The sequence below is a fragment of the Primulina tabacum genome, chromosome 6 (assembly GCF_025594145.1).
Source record: "Primulina tabacum isolate GXHZ01 chromosome 6, ASM2559414v2, whole genome shotgun sequence".
In the NCBI taxonomy this organism is placed as follows: Eukaryota; Viridiplantae; Streptophyta; class Magnoliopsida; order Lamiales; family Gesneriaceae; genus Primulina; species Primulina tabacum.
Genome location: NC_134555.1, coordinates 8,606,243 through 8,622,995, shown reverse-complemented (window position 1 = coordinate 8,622,995; position 16,753 = coordinate 8,606,243). Strand labels below are relative to the sequence as shown.

The 16,753-nt window shown below is 36.9% G+C and overlaps 2 protein-coding genes across 3 annotated transcripts; one reads left to right on the top strand and one right to left on the bottom strand.

Annotated features, from left to right (window-relative positions):
* Window positions 1-4,497: 4,497 nt before the first annotated feature.
* Window positions 4,498-8,230, top strand: LOC142549102 (phytosulfokine receptor 1-like). Its single transcript, XM_075657867.1, has one exon. The coding sequence runs from the start codon at window positions 4,773-4,775 to the stop codon at window positions 7,986-7,988; it is 3,216 nt and encodes a 1,071-aa protein (XP_075513982.1). The 5' UTR covers window positions 4,498-4,772; the 3' UTR covers window positions 7,989-8,230.
* Window positions 8,231-8,751: 521 nt separating this feature from the next.
* LOC142549103 (uncharacterized) lies at window positions 8,752-16,343 on the bottom strand. 2 transcript variants are annotated; one of them, XM_075657868.1, is made up of 5 exons: window positions 15,953-16,343; window positions 15,165-15,287; window positions 14,389-14,485; window positions 9,879-9,991; window positions 8,752-9,098 (listed from the first exon to the last, which is right to left on the bottom strand). In XM_075657868.1, the coding sequence occupies exons 1-5, from the start codon at window positions 16,253-16,255 to the stop codon at window positions 8,913-8,915; spliced, it is 822 nt and encodes a 273-aa protein (XP_075513983.1). In that variant the 5' UTR covers window positions 16,256-16,343; the 3' UTR covers window positions 8,752-8,912. The 2 variants fall into 2 exon arrangements, with proteins under 2 accessions (XP_075513983.1, XP_075513984.1); XM_075657869.1 differs by having other exon boundaries at window positions 8,754-9,076; window positions 9,875-9,991.
* Between the last annotated feature and the right edge of the window lie 410 nt (window positions 16,344-16,753).

Sequence of the window (16,753 nt, the reverse complement as noted above, 5' to 3'; positions counted from 1 at the left end):
GAAATCATGTGATAACTTGACGGATCCGTTAAAAAGATTTGGATAAAGATCAAGTCTACAGCTTGTCGAGAGAAATGAGCTTAAAATCTACAAAATAAAGTTTTCATAGCAGCAACCTAACCTTGTTAATTGGTGATCCCAAGTTCTTGGTTCTATGGGATAATTAAATTATGATAACTTATTCTAACACTTGATAATTACTCTCTTCTCACTCTTATGATGGAAAGTTTTGTTCCTACAAATGTAGCGAGGATAAGTTTGTACTTTTAATAGTTTCTTTGCATGTAAATGACGGAGTATCGTAGGATATTCCTCAAAGGAAAGACCACCTATGTAAGTGTGAAGACGGCCCGCTTCAACAAAACACTTATGAAGCCAAGTTGTGTTTAATGACCAAAACGAGAACAACCGAAAAACCAAAAATAAATTATAGGAAAGTTTTTGTGTAGGTATTGTTATTTGGTTTTGTACAAAAAGCCAAGAAGTTCAAGAGATCATGTTCACTTCGTGGTCAAGTAAATCCAATAATATTCTATTAAAGAAGGTTCAAAGCAAAAAGATACTGTCCTGATGCAATGATTTTTCTATGTAAACTCTCTTTTGATGTCACATGCATTTATGCATTAGTTTCATTCATATAGGGAATCTTTGAAATGTTTCAAGGTTAATGAATAAATTAAGCAAAAGAAGATGAAGAAAAACTCAAACGATTGGTATATGCATCGAGGGAAGGCGCTTGGAATAGGCGCCTAAGTGCCCCAAATATGGCCTGGAACAACCTACTGTGCCTGAGTGCCTCTTGTTGCGAAAAGGAAGCACCTAAGCACCGCTCTGTGCCCTGGAATTTTCTAGAGCAATGAGGGCACCGCTGGCATCCGGCGGCGCTGCTTGATAAGAGTTGTGAGTTTTCAAAGATCTTTGCCTACAAAAGGTGTTTTTTGTCACAATTTCAATATTTATGACTTAACTATCAATTCATCTAATTAATTAATATACTTAATAGAAAAAATAACATCAAATTTCAGAGGATAAACAAAAGAAGACATTTGCATTTATATTGAACTTCTTATTTTTCTTGTGAGGACTTGGATTTTCGAAACAAATCACACAAACAGTAAACATCAGGAATTTTAGTTCAAGCTTGTCTAATTAAAAACTCAACACTTGGAATTGAAATTTCAGCTCAAGGTGTGCAAAATTCAGCATATTAGAGCTCGAGACGTCGCAAAAAAACCGCAAGACCGAAGTCGAGTGTTTCGAGGATACAAACCCCTAGCTCATGAACTTGAAATTTTAGCTCAAAGAAACTTCATTCTCATGTCCTAATTAAACCAAAATTGTAGCTGATCGAGCAAAACTTGCACTATGGAATCTTTAATAAAAAATATGGTATTGTATGCTCAAAATTAATCACAAGTGCACGATGTCAAATAATAGTATAATGTACGTGAGTACGAGTATCGTTCCACTGAAGACTGTATTTGACAATTATTATTTCTAGTTATCAAATCTTTAGCAACCAAAATTTGATTGATTGATTATTACTACTATGCTCAAATAAACATGCAAATAAAAGATTCAGGAATTAAATAATGAGATGTAATATTTGGAATGGTTGATTAAAATTCAAAAAGAAATGAATTTGTTGGGAATTTCAGTTCACCTACCTCTTTTTAATTAATTAATTCGTTCGATAGTGATTTACGCTTCCGACAGGATTTCCTATTCAATTGAACACACTCTCTCGAGCTATGCCAAACTAATTCTACTCAATGAAGTAATTAAATGTCTTTAATTATTTATCAAGAGTGAATCGCTTATCGATCTACGAAATCCCCTAGTTTTCGTCCGAAAGAACTATGACTATCGGCGCGTGTCCAATTTCATGTATCTATGTAAATTGTAGATCCATGGACTATGCTACTCGTTCTCATCACAAGCTATTCTCTCGAACTCACTCGCAATATAAAAACGTTGTTAAAGTTAGCTACGCTCTAACAACACAATGCAAAACAGTAGCACATTCAAGAATAAAGCAACAATCGAAATAAAAATTTACTAAATCAAAGTTTGGGGTAGGATCCCCTTAAATCCCAACAAATATTTTAGTTTAATTACTTGAATTCATAATAAACATAAACACAACAATGTTTAAAAGATAAAAACTAAGTTAGAAATACTAGATTTGATGAAAAATGCAAAGACGATGTCCGAAAATCTTCGAATCTTCAATCCGAGTGCGAAATCCTCTCCAAGGCTTGTGGTGGCTGCTCAAGAATGATGAATGGTGTCTGAATAAGTTCCAAATGGTCCAAAAAATCAGCCTCCCCTCGAAATTTTGTAAAAAAGATCGGTAGCAAATCTTTCCAAAATTCAAACGCGCCCCGGCGGACATAAGTTTCTGCCCGGGCCGATAGCTTGCGCAGATCTTGAATTTCAATTTCTCTCTGACGCGCCCGGGCGGACATAAGTTTCCGCCCGGGCGGATGACTCTCGCAAAAAATCCTTCTCTCACACCTTGGAAGCGCCCGGGCGGATGTGAATGTGCGTCCGGGCGGATGGCTTTCGAATTTTTTCTTTAATTTTCAGTTTATGCACGACTCACCTGCATTTTCACCAACTAAACGCATGAGCAACAAGAAAACATAAATTATGCTAAAATAATACAAAATGCATGTAATCTAACTGATAAATGCAACACAACGGGATATAATACGATATGAAAAACAAGTAAAATCCACTCATATCAGTAGCCAAGTGAAGAGCTAAGAGATTGGACAAATCTAATGTGCAAGAAATGACCTTTGAGTTAATCAAAGTGACTCTTGGTCGTGGATGAAATTTTGACTACTTGGGCACCAAGTTTTCAGCCAAGACTACCCTTGGAGTGTCACAATTCAGCCTATAAATAACCTATCAAATGCTGAATAAATGTTACACAAAATTCCTCTCAAAGCCTCTCAACAATTCGAGCAACATAAGGCTGCCAAAATCGTGCCTTACAAATCGAGTTCGTTCAGTAGCGAAGTAACGTTTCAAGGCAACATTATGTCCATTTTTCACTTGTAATTCATCCAAAAAGTGTCCAAAGAATTCGGGTGGCAATCGTGTTACAATCGAGCCATATTTGAACCACACTAGTTGGACCTCATCGAGCAAGAAATTGTCGTGTTCGCGAGTGACTAGTCGAGTTCGTACAACATCTAGCCAACAATTTTAAGACGTCTTTCTCTCCATTTATCTACCTGAATTTGACAAATTAGCGATCAACCGAGCACCAAGAGTTCGGGAAGCAGTCGAGCACCAAGATAGTTACAATCAAGTCTACCTCGAGAAACCAAATTGTGTGTTCCCAGTCAAGTTTGTGCAGTTTCTATCTAGCATTTTAAGGTGTTTCCCTGCCTGAGGATCGCATCCAGAACTTATTCGAGGTACTATTCAAAATATCCCAAGTCCTATTCGAGTTCAGCCTAGGTTCGTCCAAACTTCAATCAAGTTCGAACCACACCTTTGAATTATAGCAAGTGGGCTTATATATATTTTAAAGACTTATGTATGTGTTAAAATTCGATAGTATACTATATGTTTTGCTATAAATCGTTTGCTTCGCACTTGCATCTTTTGCTGAGTTCTCTTCTAGTCCCATTCGTTAGTTTCGTCCAAATGGGATGAGTTTGTTTAATATTATTTGAATGATGACGCATTGGAAAATCCTATGAGAGAAAAGATCCCAAAGGGAGGTTGTCTATAGGAAAAAGTCTCAGAGAGAGCTCAAATGCGGGAAAAGGCTCCAGAATTCAATTTCTATGTTTAGAATTTTATAAAAACAACATGTGGACCGATTTATTCAGTTATTATATGATTATTTGGTTATTCATATGATTTGTCAATATATAACTAAATATTTTGTTTTTTTAAAAAATAAGAATTTTGGTGTTTTGGAATCATGTGATGATTACTAGTTGGTATAAATAGCTCTATTATTGTGTTTAAAGATTTTGATCGATTGTAAATTTGTGTACAGTAAAGTTTGTGATTTGAATGCAATTTTAACATCATGGAGATAATGGGAGATTTGATAATCATTATTTAGTTTATAAATCCTATTATATTTAGGTCGATGTAATTTTGTGTATCATTTATTTTTAGAATTCATGTTACAAATATTATTATATTTACAAAATAAATATAAATATTAAGCTTTGAGAGCATATTTTTTGTATAAATATTAAAACGTAATATTTTTAACATAAAAAATAGTTTTTTTTTCAACAACTGAATCATATTGAATATTCATTTTATAAAATTGACTATAAGAGTGTGTCACGTAAATTTTCTTGATCTTTTTCTATCATTTTTTTCTTTTAAACTTATTCATTCCTTTGTATTTATTCCTAATTAAAGTCAGATGTCCAAATATAATTGTGAATGCGTTTGCTTTTAATGATAAGACTCGCCTCCCAACAAACACACAACCTTTCTTCTACCACGCCTAATATACATATATATATATATATATATATATGTATATACGAGGAGTAGAAAAGGCAGCAGTGCGCCACACTACAGCTGCCTCATTTGGACCAGCGAAGTGGTTCTTGAAGTCAAAAATATAATTAGTTCTTCCTCCCAACTGTAGTAATTATTGTTTTTATTTTATAATTCTGGCACTACTGATTGTAGCTTTCTTCCGCTTAGTCCTAACCCCACTCCACATTTGTGGTAAAGCTCTTCTTTTTCATTACCAATTCTTTCGTCCAGTTTTTTCTTGCATGTTCTTAGATCGAGAAAGAATGGCAACACAGATTCTTGATTTGAGGGTGATGTTGTGTCTGTCCTTTTTATTCCATTTTCGTGAGATGACTGTGCTCAAATTTTGTATTATCTTTGTGTTTTCTGGGTTTTCTTTACAAGCCAAGATCATCAATTCTCAGAGCTTGATATGCAACCCTGATGATTTGGATGCGTTAGTGAGTTTCTGGAAGAACCTGGAGTTGGGAGTTGAAGGATGGGACATCGATTCATCTTCACGCGATTGCTGCAGTTGGGCAGGTATCACTTGCAACTCCTCGTCATCTCTTGGTCTGAATGATACTAATGTCACCGGTAGGGTGGTTAAGTTGGATCTTGGAAGGAAAGGGATTGCCGGGAATCTGTCTGAATCTTTAGGAAGTTTGGACCAGCTCAGAACCCTTGATCTTTCTCACAATTTTATTAAGGGCCCCATCCCTGGATCACTGTTCCATTTGCCAGCGTTAGAAGTCTTGGATTTGAGCTATAATCACATTTCTGGGTGGTTTCCTGGCGACATAAACGTGCCCTCTATCAGGGTTCTTGATGTTTCTGAAAATTCGATAACTGGTCCTGTTCCTCTTGGGATTTGCAGCAATTCAACCAAGATTTCTGTTCTGAATTTGGGAGCCAATTATTTCAGTCCGAGTCTTCCATTGGGACTTGGGAATTGTACTTCATTGCAGGATTTTACTCTTGCCGCAAATGATCTTTCTGGCAGATTGCCTGAAGACCTGTTCCGTCTTTCGAATTTGAGAAACTTGGCTCTTCAAGAAAATATGTTTTCTGGGCAGCTCAGTGGCCTCATTGGTAATCTTTCAAATCTTGTTCACCTGGATTTATCCTTCAATGAGTTCTCAGGAAATATTCCAGATGTTTTTCACAACTTCCTGAATATGAAATCTTTTTCAGCTCAATCGAATTATTTTAATGGTACACTGCCAAATTCATTGACAAGTTCAGGAACTCTTACTTCTCTTAGTTTGAGAAACAATTCTTTAGTCGGTACCATTGATTTCAACTGTACAGCAATGCTTAATCTTGTTTCACTTGATTTAGCTACTAATCAGTTTCATGGTAATATCCCTGATAACCTTCCAGCCTGTCCAAGATTGAAAGCCGTAAGTTTCGCCAAGATTAACTTCAAGGGACAAGTCCCTGAAAGTTTCATGAATTTTCAGTCTCTTTCTTACCTTTCCCTTTCGAACTCTAGTGTTTTGAACCTTACCGCTGCACTGGATATTTTACAACACTGCAAGAACTTGACCACTCTAGTTCTTACATTGAATTTTCGTGGTGAATCAATGCCAAGTTATCCTAGTTTACATTTTTCGGGACTCAGGGCTCTAGTTATTGCCAATTGCGGACTCACTGGTATTATTCCCCAGTGGTTGAAAGGCTCCACAAAATTGCAACTGTTGGATTTGTCATGGAATCTCTTGGAGGGTACGATTCCGTCTTGGTTTGGAAACTTTTCATCTTTGTTTTACTTGGATTTGTCGAACAACTCTTTTACTGGGCACATTCCAGAAGAACTTACTACTCTGCAGACCCTTATCTACGGTGATATTACACTGGAGGAACCTTCACCAGATTTTACATTTTTCGTGAAAAAGAACACAAGTCTCAGAGGGTACCTTTATAAACAAATCCTGAGCTTTCCTCCTACCCTGGAACTCGGCAATAACTTTCTTACTGGACCAATCTGGCCAGACTTCGGCAATCTGAAAGAGTTGCATATATTTGATTTGAAATGCAATAATTTATCTGGAACTATTCCAAGCAGTTTGTCTGGCATGAGGAGCCTTGAGACTTTGGATTTTTCTTTCAATAATTTAAATGGAACAATACCGTTTTCTTTGAGTAGCCTTAGCTTTTTGTCAAAGTTCAGTGTCGCTCACAATGATCTCTCAGGGCCAATTCCCCCTGGAGTTCAGTTCAGTACCTTTCCTAACTCAAGCTTTGAAGGGAACCCACTGCTGTGTGGTGAAAATGCTTCTCATCCTTGTGTCCAAACCTCCAGCATACCACCTGAAAAATCAAAGAAACGAACAAGAGGTGCTACCATAGCAATGGCTGTTGGAATTGGATTAGGAACTGTCAGTTTTCTTGCTATCACCTTTGTCATTATTTTACGGGGGATAAGGCAAAAAGTCGTGGATCCAGAAATGGAGGACCCTATTGCTAATGAGAAGGATCTTGACGAGTTAGGTTCAAGTCTTGTTATCCTTTGTCAGAACGAGAACGATAAAGAAATTTTTCTGGATGACATTTTGAAGGCTACTGATAATTTTGATCAATCAAATATCATCGGTTGTGGGGGATTCGGTTTGGTCTATAGGGCCGTCCTTCCTTGTGGAATGAAGTTGGCGATAAAACGCCTTTCAGGTGAGTATTATCAGATGGAGAAGGAGTTTCATGCTGAAATTGAGACTCTTTCGAGAGCTCAGCATCCAAATCTTGTTCATCTTCAGGGATATAGCAAGTACAAGAATGACAGGCTGCTAGTATACTCGTACATGGAGAATGGCAGCCTCGATTATTGGTTGCATGAGAAAAATGATGGCCCTCCCTATTTGGATTGGAAAGCCAGGTTGCAGATCGCGCAAGGATCAGCAAGGGGCCTTGCTTACTTGCACCAATCTTGTGAACCTCGCATCCTTCACCGAGATATTAAGTCGAGTAACATCCTTTTGAACGAGAAATTTGAAGCTCGTTTGGCTGATTTTGGTCTTGCAAGGCTCATTCTACCATATGACACCCATGTCTCAACGGATCTTGTCGGAACATTAGGCTACATCCCTCCTGAGTATAGCCAAGCCTCTGTTGCCACTTACAAGGGAGATATATATAGTTTTGGGGTTGTTCTTTTGGAGCTTTTAACCAGCAAGAGACCCGTGGACATGTGTAGACCAAAAGAGTACCGAGATTTAATCTCATGGGTGCTTCAAATGAAAAGGGAGAAAAGGGAAATCGAAGTGTTTGATCTGTTCATTTATGAGAAACAATACGCAGAGGAGATGCTAGCCGTTTTCGAGATTGCTTGTCTTTGTTTGAATGAGAGTCCTAGGATAAGGCCTTGTACTCAGCAGTTAGTAACTTGGTTTGACAACATCAACTCGACGACTAGTTTTCGATCACATCAGTGCAAGACTGGTTGTCTTATACCCAATGAATCTTCTCCCCTTTTATCATGAGTAAGTTATGAGATCCAGTGTATATAATTTTCGCATTAACAATGAATACGGAAGATGTTACTCCCAGACATGTCTATGAATTTGAATTTTTTTTGTTGTTGTTACAGTTATGAATATGTTACAGAGAAATTGGTTTTCAGAGTTCCAATCGTCCTTGTGATCTTTTCATTCATGAATCTAGTTAGATGAGAAATCTAAAGATGAATCTAGTTCAATGAAAAATATTGCGGGAGTTGACAATTTCAAATTCTTGAGGTATGTATGCTGTGTTGCAGACTTGCAGTAGTCAAACCCACTTTTTTTCTGTTTTGAGAAAGACCCAATTTTGTTTTGGTAAAAAACGTGTTGATTATTGTTGGGTGGTTGAAAGTATGCGATGGACTTGTCATAGTCAAAGAAAATCGCCAAATTTTGTCCTACTTACATTGCAGTTGCTACTTTAAGCCGGTCAAGTGGATATTTTTGGGTGAATTCTGAAAACTGGGTGCCATTAGGTTTAGGTGCTTGGGAGGTACGTCGCATGCGGTGGCCCCTTCACTTGGAAAAGCAACTCTTGTCATATTTAAAATAAATATTGACTAATTTATTCAAATCTGTCATTTGCCTTGCAAAATTACATGAATTTTATTATGACCTTTTTATTCTCTAACCTAAAAAGGAAGTAACATCGTCTCAGACTTGTCGCTTTTAATAGTTGGAGGTGAATTGTGAATGCTACAAAACAGAATGGTGGAGTAATGTTTCTAAGAAGCATGAAGTGGTGTATTTATAAGCAGAAACATATAGATACCCTGGAGCCATCATGCCACTTCTACATTAAACTTGAGTCACATAAAAATGAGTTGCAAATCAGACAAAATACATCACATTTCCAAAATTCAGGCCGAAAAGCTGAGCCATCAGACAGGTCGTGAAGAACGTCCTCTAGGCAGCAGCTCTCTCTAGTGCTTTCAACTTGTTGGCTTCAATGCGAGCTCTCTGTTCCTCCGCCATGATATGCGTTGGATTAGAATTAGCAGCACTACTGCCAGGTCTCTGATTAGCCAGTACATTAGCTGCAGCGTCTTCTACTTGTGCAGCACCTCCTACTTGCAGAGAATGAGAAGCCTCCTGCATATTGTTTATGTTGGCATTGTATGGTAAATGTAGAAACCACACAAGTTTTTATAATTAATCAATACATCAAGTTGTTTACGTATCAAACTTTTTGTTTTGCAAGTGAAAAAAAGATTGAACATATGTACAGTTCATTCAGAAATGGTTTTAAGCTTGTTCGGTTTATGAAGGTACCTTTCTTGTTAAACCAAGATAACAAGAAATTTATCAGGTTCACAAGTAAAAGACATATTTTGGCATATTTTAGGTAAGACATACAATTATGAGTTATGGAGAAAATTCCTGAAGTTTTTAAATTAGTTGACAACTCTGCTAGAAACTAAACGGAAAAGGATTCTCAAAATAATGCATACGGATATGATAAATATTAACTACGATCAACTCTAACCCCTTAGCCGCTACATTTCAATTCACACTGAATACATCCGAGACGAATGCAATAACCTGCAAACTACGTTAGTCAGGTAAACCACACCAAACAAGACCTGTATGACAAACTTGCCCGATCACCCGAAAAGTTTTTAGGATTAAGATCACACTTCAGGCCATTGATCAAATGTTTCAAAAATGAAAATTTTAATAGTAGATTTTGTTTAAGAAGAACACATACTTCAGCTGTTACGCCCAGTACTATGAGATACCGGTAAGGCAGATGGTTGAGTTGCTAGCATTTTTCTCAGACAAATCAAAAACCTAGAGCTACTCTTCGTGGCTTCACCCAAGTAACCAAACAAAGGAACATTAAGGAAATACGCAGATTATTGATATACTCACCTCAGTGGCATTTTCCCAGGTGCCGTCAGGAATATCTTGACAATGTTTTGTGTTTTTGTTTGGCAATAAATTTTCCTGGAAGATAGTTGACTCATCTACGTCGCCTTGAGTATCTATGAAAGTAGATAACACCAATCAGCTAAGCATCAAAATTCAACGGTCAAAGAAGCAAAAAGCGTATTGTAATGTCCGGAAAATCAGTCCTAGTAAAACGCGTGCATGAGAATTATTTAAATTGTTTATTTATTTTATTCAAACAGTTTTAAATGCATAAATGGTACATTTTAATATGATTAAATGATTAATTGCATGATTTTACATGAAATCAAGGATTTTCTGTCTGGATATTCGAAGTCAGGCCGGAGAACGGAGATTGGAGACGATTAAAGTGCTAAAATTGAATGTTATATTTATTTTAAGCCAAGAAAATTAGTAATTTAAATTATTTACGAATTTTATTATTTTAAGGTCTAATTTAATTATTAGACGATTTATAAGATTTTAAGCATTTTAAAATGTTAATTTTAAAAATTTAGGAATTTAATCCTTAAATGTGATGCAAAATATTTTTATAAGGATTTTTAATTCATACTTAATTTATTTAGCATTTAAATATTTAAGTTGAATTAGAAGTTTTATGTTGTTAATTATCAATTTTCAAAATTGGGGATAAAGTTTAATTTATATATCAAAAAGATACTTAATTATTTATGTGAGAACCCGAATTTCCAGCAGTTAGCATTTTTGCAACAGCTAGCAATATTCAGCAGCAATGCAAGAATTTCAGCAGAAGCTGACAATATTCCAGTAGCTATTAATATTCCAGAAGCTCGTAGTTTTTCCAGCAGACAGAATTCCAGCAGCAGACAGTTACTAATTCAGCTTATGACTTGTAACTGAAGCATTTAACACAGAAAAAAGGCTGTTAATGACAGATTATAGCCATTAATTGGGAGGCTAACAGTCAGAATTTTGCCTATAAATAATACCCTCAAACCTCTGAATTGGTGTTACACAAATCTTGAGATTATCACTTGAATTTTCGAGCTAAGAGAGTGCTTATTTTCGAGCAGTAGAAACCAGTAGCAAGACACCAGCAGATTCCAGACTTCTATCGAAACCTTATAGCAAATTACTGTAAGTGGGCTTATATATAAATATCTTGAAATCAGTTTGATAATTCTGTTTTAAAGCACAGTTTCTGTATGTTTGATTTCTGATATATGATTTTGAAACACTGAAACTCCCTAGTGAACTAGTGGTATGAATATATATTCTGAACATTTCTGAATTCTGATTCTGATTCTGGCCTCACCCCTTAGAGGAGAGAACATATAGGGGACTGATATTAGTTTAGCAATGAAATTCACTAACGTGCTCAGTGCTTACTAATTCTGATTTCTGTTCTGAAACCTGTGATTTCTGGATTCTGATTCATGTTCTGAAAATAAGGGTGTTCTATATGTTATTGTGTTACTGGTTCTGTAAAAATGGCTTTTTGAAACTGGGAGTTATTCCCGCCCCCGCTTACTGAGTGACAACCATATCACTCACCCACCAAACCTATCTCAAATAAGAATGAGGAAGAGTTGCTAGGAAGAGGAAGAGCGGACTCAATTCTGAGGCTGGTGAAGAAGAATGTTATTTTCAGTTTTAGTTTATGTTTCCCGCTGCATCTGTTAAGACGTTATTCTGACAAGTTTTACATTTCCGCTGTAAAACATTAGTATTTGACTTTGTATCAGACAATGAATATTCAATATTATGAATAAAAGACTGGTTTCTGAATTTTGTACTTCTAAGGCTTGTTGTTTTCGAATGTAAATTTGAGAGCAACGCCGATGTCAACCAACCCCTGTCCCGGGGCGTGACAATTTATTTAGTGTTTTATTAAACCTAAACTATGTATAAGTTATTTATTAGTATTTTTAACACACCTAAACTCTAAATCACGCATAGAATATTATCAAGCCGTGAAGAAACAAAACACAAACACTATCATACATTGGATCACACACACAAACAGCCGAGAAGCTTTCTAGCCTTGGATTTCGATTTCTGGCTTGTTTCCTTCGATCCAACCATCACCGATCCTTCATCATACGTAGCACTATCGATCATGCCACTTTTACGCAAAAGAAACAATCGAAACGTCGCTCCAATCGCCCTCCGACTTCCATGCAACGATCATTGACTATTCGAGCGTTTTTAACACAAAGACACGTTTTAATCCCTTTTTTTTGCACCATTCAAATCATAATATGTGTGTTTTATGTTTTTTTAAGCATGAAATTATATGGGACGATTTATTTATCGTTTGAACGTTTATTTAAATGTTTTATTGTTTTTACGGTCCTTGGCAACACACTATGATTCTTAAGGACATCGCTGCCATAGAGAGATGTTTAAGGGTTAAGAAAAGAGTCGTTTAAGCACGAGTCGATGGATGGATCGAGGCTTGGAGAGTATGCAGGGACAGGAACGAAAACAAGTAGTTTTTGAGGAATTGTGGCCATGCAATGGTGTCATGTGCGTGGCCGTGTATGAGGCCAGGGGATGAGCGCAGCAGCTGGATTCGAACCAGAAGGCTCATAACAGTCTGAGACGGGGGCGAGGGGTGAGGGTTCGAGTGGCTATGGACTGGCGGTCCGCTGGTCCGAGGGAGAAAGGCACCAGGCTTCGCGTGGTGATGATGGTGATCTGCGGGCAACTCGGTTAGCTTCGCGTGGTAATGATGGTGATCTGCGGGCAACTCGGTTTTGTGAGGGGAAGGCTGGGTGTTGCGGGCCGGGCCAGATGGGTTCACGTAGTTCTAGGAGGGTGATCAGGAGGCCGGGAAGGTGGCCAGGGGTGGAAGTCGCAGGATTGCTAGGGGTTTAGCGTGAGAGGCGCGGCCATGGAGGAGAAGCTGCGCAGGTTGCTTGGGGCTGCGTGCACAGGGCTCTGGGCTGGTTTAGATGGATCAGTGAGGGTCCAGGAAGGATGGGTCGTGGTCTAGAAGAGGTCTGGTCCAAGGTGGCTCGAGGGCGGCTCAATGGAAATAGGTGTATGGCTTGAAAGTGGGAAGGTGGTTCGGATATGTCATAGGGTGTGAACAATGATCGAACCGTGGGTTCACGGGGGTCGCCTCGTGGCTCACGGGGGTAGTTTAGGAACAAAAAGGCTATATTTAAAGTTTAAAATGAAAATAGTAAGCTATGAATTTATTCGGGTTTAAACCACTTCACGGGTTAGTTATTAAGCGATTAAATGAAAAGGCTCGGGTTTACGTCTAAGAAAAATATTAGAAGACAATTTTAAACTTATACGATGATTTGGGATATGCTCGAGTCAATAAAAGTAAGAAAAATTCAAAATCGGGAATTTTAGAATTCAAGGGTAAAATGGTCATTTTACGTCCCGAGTAGTTCAAAAGGTCTGGCAGCGCCCCGAGGAATCATAATGTATGTTAAATGATATTTCAAAACATTTATGATGAAAATATAAGATTTTATGATATATGCAAACGCTGTACAATTTTTACTAAAAACTGCTATTTTTGGAAAGATACGATATTTTGCAAATAAAAAGGAAAAAAGAACAAATATTTTGAAAGATGTGAATTGACTGTGACAAAAAAAGATATGATATATAATTATTGGGAATATCGTGAGGGAGAAGGCCCCAAAGGGAGCTTATTTACGGGAGAAGGCCCCAGAGGGAGCCCAACGATCGTATTTTCATTTTACGTCGGTGCCTAGTGCCCGTCCCCATGTGCAATGGTGAACTAAGACTGATCAGTCAATCACATGATACGTTTACAGCTAGTCACTTTCAAGGATCAAATTTCACCCAAAATGATATATGATGATGAAAAGCTTTATGATTTAGTGATATATGATTGCAAGATTTTACACCAGCTTATTTTACTAAAACATTTATTTTAAAGCTGCATGTGTCTTTATATGTATTATTTGTTATGTATGGTTAGAATGTGTTGAGTCATTAGACTCACTATGTTTAGATGGTTACTGACGATGATGACTTTGAGGGAGGCGCCTTTAGTGGATTAAGTCCGACAGTAAACTCCTAAGAAACATTTATTTTCCGCATTTATTTAGCATTTAAAACTTTTACGAAAAGATTTTGAGGATTTTCTATTTAGAGATTTATTTTGAAATTCAATTTTGGATTATTTTTAAATGTTGACGTATGATTTTGGTGGTTGACGATTTATGGAAGTTTTATGCATTTACGATTTTTGAAAAGTTGTGTGATTTTTAATTAAAGGTTTCGAATTATATAAAGAATAAAAAAATTAGTAGCATTTTAAAGTTAAAAAGTAATGGACAGTTTAACCTATGCAATTCCTAATGACCACCTAATGATATAAATGTTTGCAAAAATAAGAATATTGTTAAAACTTAATTCAATTTGTTAGGAGCATTCTTTAATAAAAAATAATCTGGCACAGTGAGCATTCTGAACCAACTCCTTCACACGAGTACAGAGACTGTGATTATTGATTTACCTTGTTCATTGATCGAGTCTTTAATGACCTCTGACTCACGCAGCTTTGTAGGGTCTACTCCATCTGCAACCATGTCTCTTAAATCTCTAAGGCAGACCTAATTGAAGGAATTGAAAAAAAAAAAAATAAAGAAAGCACCCTTCTCACAGAAATAAAATTGTCATGTCCATCATTCTGACAATAGTACTTACGATCCTCCAACCGATTGATCAAACAAATTAACTGTAAAAAAGTAAAGTTTCTTAATCATTCTTGTTCAACGTTAAGATGAATGTATAGCCAATTTAGAGATTCGCAGAGCAAAAAATTACTCATGCAAATAAAATCTAAGTGGTTAGAGCAGAAGAAGATCATGCTACTAATATTGCATGGTGTGTTCTATTTTTCACTCCTTAGTCCTTCCTTTCAACTTTGGTGGCCTTTAACTTATAACTGTCTGAAATCAAGATGGAAACTAACATATTACAGATAATGAAGAATTTTATTCCTTGGTATGATTTTATCTACACTCGCGTCACTCGGTGGTAATAATTTTATATTCAACGACCATGAAAGCAACTAAATACTAAGAAAGTAACAAGATCTTCCATAAAAGGCCATTTGATTGTTTCCCAAGCTAGCAAGTATTTTACAGATTTTGGGATTGATAAATGCAGCCAGGAAATTCAACTAATAATAATGTCATCTACATATCAATTTCAATCCAATATCCTAGCAATCAATAGAAGATGGGAATGATGGACCGATAAGAATAACATGAGTAGAAAAGTGCTCACCTTGACACGTTTTGTGGCACCAACATGTTCAACTTTATTTATAAATTGATCAAATGAGTAGTAGGGAAGCAAACGTGAGTGCCATTCAGCATATAGTCCAAGCAGGTGTCCCAGATCGTCAACCTACACCAAATAATAGCATTCTTGAAAGACATGACCCAAAAAGACCACAAAGCTGGAGTTTTGTTATTTTTTCTTTTATGTTTAAAATACTAAAATATAATACGTTTAAACTAATAGACGTAATTTCATTGAAGTAGCATGGAAACAAGTACACTAGTAGACACCACAGATTGGGGTAGACTCTGTGGAGGACGCAGAACAGTCATCCCACAAATCGTAACCAATAAAAAAATGATGTTCAATTGTTTTAAAAGTGCTCTTTGTCCAATTTTTGCAACTTTTGTTTCATGAAGAACATATCACAATTCAATTGAAGTAACTACATGGTGGGAAATGGAATCAAAAGGTTCTTGCAAACGCGATCGAGGGATATCAAAATCTTCATTATTACACTGAACAGGCCCCGTGACGGAGCCACCCTACCGCCCCGTTCAATTTTTAAATTTCATTAACTAGGGCCTAATTTTTGCTCTTGCACCCTAAAACTTTTTTTAAAATATTTTACCTCCCAAACTCCGTTTTCTGATTGTGAACAACTGCGCACAACCAATTATCCCAATTTAATTTCCAATCAGACTAACTTCAGGCGAGGCGCTACGCTATAGTTAAATATATGATTTTCTGGACAGCCAAAGATAAGTGAGGGTGTAACATAAAGATTTGACCTCGTAGCCGCGGCCACGGCACTTGATAGCACGAGGGAAATGGCGGAGTACGTGTCCAATGCCAGCATCGGAAAGGAGGAGCTCCGGAGTCAGTTTCGGCCTGGTCCTTGGCGCCTTCTGAGGTTTATGCGCAGCTGCAGGTGGCCTGGGGTGATGCAAAGAAGAGTTGGGATTCAGATTGGAATCGGGAATAGACGGGTCGGCTGAATTAGGATTGGAAGGGCAATCACGGGACCAATGTCCTGGGCGGCCGCACTTGTAGCATCCAGTCGGAGCAGCGCCGCCGCCACCGCTTGCTTCCATTTTAGTTCTTATCTGAGTGTTGGCGGAGGATTTCTGAAAAGATTAGGCGGGTATAGTAGGCGGGGGACTGAAATTCCTCCGCACCTCAACTATTAATACATTATTATTATTATTTTTATGGGTAAATTTGAGTAAAATATTTTATTCCATGTTTAAATTAAGATTTAGTATCTATATATAATTTTTTATAAATCACTATCTGACAATGTCATAATTTTAGTTTTCAATTCTCACAAATCCAAGTTTATATTTTTGACCATTTTTGTTATTTACAATAGAATAAGAGTAAGTACTTATTTTGACTCAAAAGACAATACTTATTTTGGAGTTCTAGATACATGATTTGGATATTTCAATACTCCAAATGATTAAAAAAATTTTGGATCTTCGAGGATTACCATGAATTCAATCATTGTTGGTCTTTTCATTGAAAATGTATTAAGATGTCTTATTCGTGTCATTTATTGAAAAAACATAGTTCATCCCTTATCATAGAAT